Here is a 9,156-nt window from a genome sequence, read left to right on the forward strand (position 1 = left end):
AATCCTCAATGTAGCCATGAACCTTGATAAATAGCTTACTTCCAACTTAAAATCTCAATCTTGCACTTCCTCCAAAAGAAGCCATTCTTGAACCATCATCTAGGCAATCATTGACTTTCGACTCAAAGCATCCGCGACCTTGTTAGTCTTACCCGAATGGTATAAAATCTCATAGTCATAATCCTTAAGAAGCTCCATCCAACGGCTCTGCCTCATGTTTAGCTCCTTTTGAGAGAACATGTACTTAAGACTCTGATGGTTGATGTATACTTGAAACATTTCTCCTACCATATAGTGCCTCCGGATCTTAAGAGTAAAAACGATCGTTGCTAACTTCAGATCATGCATCGGATAGTTCAACTCATGAGGCCTTAATTGACGGGACGCATATGCAACCACTCTTCCATATTGCATTAGGACACAACCCAATCCTTTAAATGATGCATCACTGTAAATCTCATAATCTCTAGGACCATACGGTATTATCAAAACAGGATTCCTAGTTAGCTTGTGCTTAAGCTCCCGAAAACTACGCTCGCACTTATCCATTCACTCAAACTTTTCGTCCTTCTTCAGCAAGCGAGTCAAAGGCATAGCTATTGCTGAGAATGTTTCCACAAAACACTTGTAATAGCTTGCTAAACCCGGGAAAGTTCGAACTTCTGTAATTGTCGTTGGTCTCGGCTAATTCATAACTATTTCAGTCTTAGTCGGATCCATAGAAATCTCTTCACTAGAAATCACATGACTTAGGAAAGCTACACGAGTTAGCCAAAACTCGCACTTACTGAACTTGGCATACAACTTATGCTCCCTAAGGGTTTGCAATATCGTTCTTAGATGTTGCTAATGATCCTCAAAACACTTCGAGTATGCCAAGATATCGTCGATAAATGCAATGACGAACCGATCTAAATACTCCTTGAACACCTTGTTTATTAGATCCATAAAAGCGGTAGGGGCATTTATTAAACGAAACGACATTACGGAAAACTCATAGTAATCATAACGCATCCTAAACGCCGTTTTTGGCATTTATTAACCGATCTATATTTAATGCTTTGTGAGTTCCTAGGTATTTATATACTTGGAATGCTAGATGCAATTTAAAGTCATTTAAGAGGAAGATTAAGAGTTATGTAACAAGCCTAAATAAAGGAAAATCTTGTGATCCTTGTCGATAAGATGAAATAAAAGTGAAATATAAAGAAAGGCCTATTCGCCTCATTCTCTTCTTGAGTTGTGTGAGTTGTGAGTGTTTCACTGTCAAATTATTCCCATCAGTCTTCTCCAGATTTACGAACGTGTATTCCTCTAAAAAGAGCTCAAAAAACCTCTTTCACGTTCAACCGCCTCTATGAGCTTATATTACGCCTCTAAAACAACCTCCTCCCCCCTCTTGATTTGGAAGAACAAGTATTTATATATGATGAGGTTACGGCAATCCTGCAAGAATAAGGAGTATCTCAGTTTTCTAATGACCAAAGGAATATATATTCTCTCACATCTTAGGAAAATAAGATACTATCATCTACTTATCTCCGCAAAATTAAATTCCCTAAGAATAATGACGTTATTTCCTCCATTTTTTTTTTTTTTTGTCAGAAGGGTGTTCAATTGGCTTGGCTGAATTTTGTGCTCTTGCAAACTTAGTCCAGAAAATTTAATTAGCTCAAAACTCCCCACTTAAACTCATATAGCACGACATCAATTATAATTAATTTCATGTGGGTTTGTTATCCGTACAATAAAATGCTCCTAATATTCAAACACAGCTTTTCTATTTAGGGGTTGGGGTCGACCCCTATTTTTTATTATTATTTTTTTTTTGTAATAAACAACTAAATAGATCGCCAAAATTTGGGTTTCAGCACATGTACAAGTGCTGATTCCCGTAGTTTCAAGTGCTTGGCGACCACCAAGCAAGCCATAAGAGGCCAAGGTTGCCGGAGACGAAACCAGAAGACCGCATCGATTAATTTTGGGATTGACATGGAAGCACAAGATGCACGAGTGCTCAATATGAAGGTTGAAGTTCTCGCTGACATGAGCCTCGGGCGGCCGCATGAGGAGCACAGGGCCGAGTTGATGAGAAGGGATTGGCAACAAGTACAACAAATTCACTATTACATGGATTTGAAAGGCTATAGCCGCTATATTGGCATACCCGTCGATAGAAACAATTTCTTGGTTATATTACTTTGGTGAATAAGTATTCAGCAATTGGAAGTTTAATTTGAAGGATAACAGGGCTCCACATTGTAAAAATTGCACATTTTCATGTTATAAATGTGCAAAACTATGAAGAGTTAATAAATGAAATTGTGGCTCAATATTTAAATGAAGTCCTAAATTAAAAGCTCTTTCATTTATTAAAGAAAAAGATATTAAAAGTCATGATGAACTCGGGCTACCTAAGGGCGTGCATGGCAATACTTATGTAGCAAAATTTCTGCTCTAGAAGTATTTTTAGAGTAAAAATTCATTTGGTTATGTAATTTTATTTTTACTATAGAAATAATTTAGAGCCATTTGATGAAGTTAAAAACATTTACTTATCTTTCGAAATAGAAAAATTAACTTTGAGTCGGAATTTGATTACCATGCGCGTGTGGCCTGTCGAGCAGTGGCCATAGCTCGCCAGCCTGTTATTCTCCTTTGTCTCTCAAGCCGTGTCTCGGCTAAATTTTAGCCGATCCATGTCTGCCCAATCGGGACTCGCCACGTCATGTGAACACCATCCAACGAAAGTCAACGGATTCACCCGTAATGCATTCCTAAATCCCGTCTGGAGCCCGACGTCATCCTTGACGCATACTTATTGTCATTGGAGGCTGCACATATCATTCAGTCAAAGTCAACTGTTTCGGTCCAATTTATCAACTAGCTAGACCACCTATAAATACTGGAGCAGGCTTCCATCACTTCATTCAAAACCCTAACCTTCCACAGCCCTCCCTTTTTTTTTTGGGTCCAACACAGCCTTCTCTTCACAAGCCTCGTTTTTGACATTTTCTTCAACAACCATGAAAAGAGCTTGTGACAATGGAGTATCCACAATGAGCTTGGACATGGCAAATTGCCTAATGTTTCTCTCGTGCGATGTCAACACCATGCCGAGGAGAACCGATTGTCATGCCGGTGCCTTCGAGTGCAAGACTTGCAAACGCCAGTTCCATTCGTTCCAAGCATTGGGAGGCCACCGGACGAGCCACAAGAGGCAGAGGTTGTCAGAATCGAAGGTGGAGGGCTGCACGAAGCTAAGGTTGGGCTCGACTGTGAAGCCCAAGATGCACGAGTGCTCAATTTGCGGGCTTAAACTTACGAATGGCCAGGCCTTGGGAGGTCACATGCGGAAACACAGAGCAAACATTTTGAGCAAGGTCGCGATGAACGCGAACTCGGTAATTCCAGTTTTCAGGAGGTCCAACAGTAATAATAGGAGAGTTATGAGTCTTGACTTGAACTTGAGTCCTCTTGAGAATGACTTGAAGATCTTGCTCGGCCAGCTAGCACCGAGGATATTGATCCACTGATGAGTGAATTCTTGTTGGTGCTCTTGATCTGACTTTATTTCTTTCTTATTCGGGTTTTCTTTTACTTTAATTTATTTTTCTTCATTCATTTTTTTCACAAAAGAAGACTCGCCTGAAGCAAATTGATTGTCGTGTATACATCATCGTTATCTTTCTCATTGTCAGCTTTGCGAGCATGATCTTTCAAATGTCAAATTATTTGATATTGTTACCAAGTGCAAGTTTCGTGTTTAATGAAAGATTTGCAAAAGTTAAAGTGACGTGAGCGTTTTAGTCATCTACTGTTGATGGGAAGCGCAAAAGGTTTTCACATTCAATACCAAGCAAAACGCATCGAAACAACGGGGATATATTTGAAGGAATTTGGATGCAAGATCTGGAGTTAAAAAATTGATGGTCTACAGAGCTCCCATGGCCCGATCATGGCTGCAATGGCCGAGCTCTGTGGAAAAGCTCTCACAGCCATGGCAGTGCTCCGCTCCGGAGCTTGTGTGGCTGGCCAGAACCCTCTTGAGGACGAGGCCCGCCTCACGGCAACCGCTGGCTTACTCTTTACCAATAAAGAAGGACGCCGAGAGAGGGGTGGGAGACGACAAAAGTCTCGACTGCAGGGTCGGACAGCTACGGTAACGTCGCCATGGGAGCAGCGGCTCGGTAGGTAGTGCGGGGTGCCATACACCGTGCATGGGGAGAGAGAAAGAGGGGTTTTTCTTTTAAAGAACGTAAGAAAAATTTCTCACATATAGTGCAAGCGTAGACTATTCCCCGGAATCAAACAATTGGCTCATGAGGGTGACCATTGCACTATCCAATATGTGAGCTCGAGACCTCCCGTCTTTGTGAGGACACAATCTCGTACTATGACCTAGGGATTGGCAACAATTATGACAAGTGCACAATTACATGAATTTAAAAGGCTATAGCCGATATATTAGCACAAGGGTGAATAAAAACTTTCGTTTGTTTTTCTTATTTCGAAGATAAATAGTCAGCAATTTTAGGATTAAAGGTTTTTTTTTTTTTTTTTTGGTCATAAGGATTAAAGGTTTAAACCGCACTTTTTGAAGCAATAAATGTGATTCGACCAAAAAAAAGAAAAGTAATAAATGTGCAAAAATTATGACTTCATGAAAAAGCTTAATTTGTTAATAAATGAAATTAATTGCAATATGTAAATGAAACAATCCTCTCATGAGTAACACTAAATTTAGTCGCTAATACGTGAGAATCGATTAGTGTTATTTTTCTGGTAAATTTAATCCGTAGTTGTTTAAAAGAATTGACGGAAATTGTGATGGAGTCAACTTGGTTTCCACAAAGTTTTTCATTGGATTTGATATATCTCCGTACATTGTTATGAAACGAATAACATGGTAGGACAGGGCCAAAAAATAAGACAATTAAAAATGCGATGCCTATTCACGAATGACAAATGGTGTTATTCAAGAAAGGGGGAGAATAGAAGAGGCAAGAGACTCGGACCTGTTTTCTCAAACTTGGGTTGAAAGTAGATTTGTAATAGACTCACTAAAACTCTTTTTTTTTTCCGGACTTTTTCTCATTAAAACCCATTATGACCCTTATTTTAAGTTTGAGATGCTCAATATATAACCCACTACAATAAGAGACCATACACAACTAGCTACATTATCGATATCATTAACAATTTATGTCAATACACGTCACTTTTTTCGATAAAATTCTATATGTTTTTTTGATAAAATGTATATTCATATGGATAATGTCATAAATTGTCAATGACCAAATATTAGTATGCTTACAAAAAAAAAAAAATCATTTAAGTAACGATGTTGGAAGAAGGTAATAAGATAAACCCACCTAAATTGTAAGTGCCAAGAAAAAGGTGTGCGAAGTCGGGATGAACTGATGCGATCTAAAACGATGTAGTGTCTCAAGCCGTAGTAGAACTACCCCGTCGCCGTTTTTTTTTTTTTGGGGGTGGGGTGGGGGGCCACGGGGGGCTGTTTAGGGGTTGGGGGTGGGTCCGGGTCGCGGACAGGGCTTTGTCTCCGCTATACTTTAGTCTATCCGTGACTGCCGAATCGGGACTCACCACGTCACCTAAACATTATCGAATAAAGCCAGGCAACAAATTCGAACATGTACATCCGCAAAAGCGATGGGAACCCAACATTATCCTCGGCGGATACTTAATGGGGTAGATACCATTATTCAGTCAGTCAAATGTTTCGGTCCAATTGATCAAATAGCTAGACCACCAGTAGATCTGACGGGAAAAAAAAAAAAACACCTATAAAAACTCGATCGGGCTTCCATTACTTCATTCAAAACCCAAAACCCTAACCATCCTTACCCTTCTCCACAATCCTCCTTTTGTTTTCTGACATTTAGTTCCTCAACCATGAAAAGAAATGGTGACAACGGAGCATCCACAATGAGCTTGGACGTGGCAAATTGCCTAATGTTTCTCTCGTGCGACGTCGGCACCATGCTGAGGAGAACCGATTGTCATGGCAATGCCTTCGAGTGCAAGACTTGCAAACGCCAGTTCCCGTCGTGCCAAGCACTGGAAGGCCACCGAGTGAGCCATAGGAGGCCGAGGTTGTCCGAACCGAAGCTGGAAGATTGTACGGAGCTAAGGTTGGGCTCGAAAGATGCACGAGTGCTCAATTTGCAGGCTCAAGTTCGCGAATGGCCACGCCTTGGGTGGTCACGTGCGGAAACACAGAACAGGCGTTTAAGCGTGGTTGCGACGATCATGAACCTGGTAATCCCACCTTTCAGGAGGTCCAACAGTAACAACAGGAGGGCTATAAGTCTTGACTTGAACTTGAGTCTACTTGAGAATTACTTGAAGATCTTGCTCGGCGAGCTAACGCCGAGAATACTGATTCATTGATGATTTAATTCTTTTTGGTGGGCTTGATCTGACTTTCAACTTTTGACATTTCTTGCTTTCTTATTTGGGTTTGCTTTTACCTAGAATTGATTTTAATCCATTCGTTTGCTGTACCAACAGAAGACTCGCCAGAAGCAACTGATTGCCGTGTATACATTTGTCATTGGCTTTCTCATTGTCAACTTTCAAGGGTATTTCCGATGATCTTTCAAATGTCAACTTTTCAACATTGTTTTCGAGTCCACGTTCGATTAATGAATGTTATACAAAGTTAAAAGTGATTATAACGTTTTGGCCATTCAACATCTTGACGGAAGCGCACGCGGTTTTCACGTTCAATACCAAGCAACCATGGACCTGCCTTGTCGATCTAGTGTTTTAGCTTGGACATTTGACCCAAGTTGGAGGCCAGACAAGCATTGAAAAAATTGGGGCATATCTTAAATTAAGGGCGTGCAAGTTCGGGAGTTCATAACATCAAAGGTCACATAATATATGTGTTGGCAACTAAATTTTGACTAATCTTTTTAATAATTTATTTTGCATAAAAAATTAAGAATTAATTTTAATTCCTATAAAAAATAATAAAATCATTTTTCATATTTATTTTTAGCATCATATCGCATTACATTGCATTTACATTTAATCAGAATAGCGGTGGAAAATGAATTGAAATCGACGAGTGGTGGACCAAAGCTTAAAGATCATAATTCGGCTAGCTAGGGGGCAATTCTGAAAAATTCATCAAGGTCTTGAGGTTTAATTTGTGCGTAATTCAGCCGATTTAATGTTTAATTTGGAAAAAAGTCTTTTAATTAAAAAGGGCCATTAATTAAGAAAAAGGATGTATGGACATAATATTTTGTCTCCGGACTAAATTGCGATTATCCAAAGTTGAGGGACAATTTTGCAAATAATGAAAATAATGTGCAACCAACAGATACAAAATTTACCTTTTATTGAGCCAGAATTCTGTACCACAGCAAGCTGTAAAAGTCGCCCAAACCGAGCTTTTTTTTGACGTAAGGAGCAACGGAAAAACCCCAAAACAGCAGCGAAGTCACCTTAAAAACTGCAGAAAAATTCTGCACTGAATTGTAGACGAACCCGGGCTGGACAGCACTGTTTTGGCGCTGAAACAGCAACAAAACAGCACCAAATAATGCCGAAACAGCCCTGGACAGCAGAGCAAACGTGACTGGCCAGCGGCTAGGAAAATCGCCCGGAACGGTGGCCTAAAATAGCGCCAAACATCAGTGAAGTTGGCACTGATCAGTAGCTAAATCCTGTACCAAATAACGACAAAAACAGTGACCAGAGTTCTCGATTCAGCAGAGGAATTGGTGGTCCTGTTTCCTGATCGGCACAGCAATTGCAACTTCGGATTAGCAAGGTTTAGGCATGAGATCAGCAGTGGTTTGAACCGACAAAAAAAGAAGCATTAGAAAAGGCCAAGAAATTCTTGGGTTTGCTGGGATTTGTTGCAAAGATGGAGCGTCAGTAGGGGCCACGCTGGTTTACTTCACAGCTGAACTTGTTCACAAAAGCCACACAAGCTGTGATGAGAGAGAAGCAAGTAGTTGCAGCAGGAGGCAACAAGTTTTGGGCGAGCATACTTGCTATCGGGTGACAAACCTTTTATCGATGAACATGAATTTTCTCCGAAATTTTGATATTCGAAAGAAGCGATTTTCACAAGATTGATCATATAAAGTTCCAATTTTAATCATAAATTTCGGAAAAGGCATACTTTGAATTCATAATTTTCAGAATAAAGATGCTAGATCTAAATTAGAAAAATCTTGTTCACAATAAGCAACGATTATGTTAAGTTGGATAATCCTACCTGTTGTCATTCGGGTACGATTCTCTGGCTTAGTAAAAACGGGAGGTATAGCTAATTCGATCTAATAACATTTAGATTCGATTCTCTATCTTCACAAGCCGATTTTGGATTTAGGGATATTTATTTTTCCGAAAATCTAAAGAAACAATATTCATGTTTTACTCTTGATTGCCCTTGATCGTTGATTGGAATATTGATTATTTCCATGTTGAAATTCCTAAAAGATTTAGTAAAATACGATTTTCTAGAAACCGTGTTTTAATTATAATTTTTAGGAAGATAAAGTTTCTTAGAAGCTTTATCTCATTGGAAAATTTGGAATAAAAGTCAAGATAATGACATCTTTCATGCTTGTGCTTAAGTTGCCAAAAAACTATAAAAAATACAAAAAAATCTGTTCATATCTTGCATTGGCTCATGCATATCTCACATGTCATATTTTGCATATTCATGTTTGCATATCCTTGTATTATATCATATCTTTCAAGTATCACTTATCTCACCTTCCATTTTTAACAAAAGGCAAATCCTTCGCATGTCTTTCGGCATATCTCATGTTATTCATTACATATTTTCGCATATCAAGTTTTCTGAACATCACCCATTTACCTATCATATTTTTGAAAATTGCATAGTTATGCACCATTTAATTTTCGAAAATGACATCACATGCCACGTTATAATATGTTGAGTGATGTTAGAAAGCATGCTTAGTTTACATTGCATGTTAGGTTAATTGAACAAACTTGCATGTTAGTTTAATTGTTTGTGTGCTATATGTGTCATCTATGATTGCTTGCATACTATCCATGTCTTCCATGATTTTTGTTCAAATAAATTGTCGTTGCATATGGTTAGAGTGTCTTTTTGCATGCTTTAATTTTTATTAGTTA

General features: G+C 39.0%; 1 protein-coding gene and 1 pseudogene across 1 annotated transcript; both read left to right on the forward strand.

Moving 5' to 3' along the window:
- The first annotated feature begins 2,983 nt into the window (after positions 1-2,983).
- Positions 2,984-3,591, forward strand: LOC115739895 (zinc finger protein ZAT11-like). Its single transcript, XM_030673191.2, has one exon. It carries the CDS (start codon positions 3,027-3,029, stop codon positions 3,534-3,536), a length of 510 nt encoding a protein of 169 aa, XP_030529051.1. The 5' UTR covers positions 2,984-3,026; the 3' UTR covers positions 3,537-3,591.
- Positions 3,592-5,952: 2,361 nt separating this feature from the next.
- LOC115739872 lies at positions 5,953-6,513 on the forward strand (annotated as a pseudogene).
- Positions 6,514-9,156: the final 2,643 nt, after the last annotated feature.

This window comes from Rhodamnia argentea, chromosome 10 (genome assembly GCF_020921035.1).
Source record: "Rhodamnia argentea isolate NSW1041297 chromosome 10, ASM2092103v1, whole genome shotgun sequence".
NCBI lineage: Eukaryota > Viridiplantae > Streptophyta > Magnoliopsida > Myrtales > Myrtaceae > Rhodamnia > Rhodamnia argentea.

What these genes read in the sequence shown, in the direction of transcription:
- LOC115739895 (XM_030673191.2), top strand. Translation starts at nt 3,027, where the DNA reads ATGAAAAGAGCTTGTGACAATGGAGTATCCACAATGAGCTTGGACATG.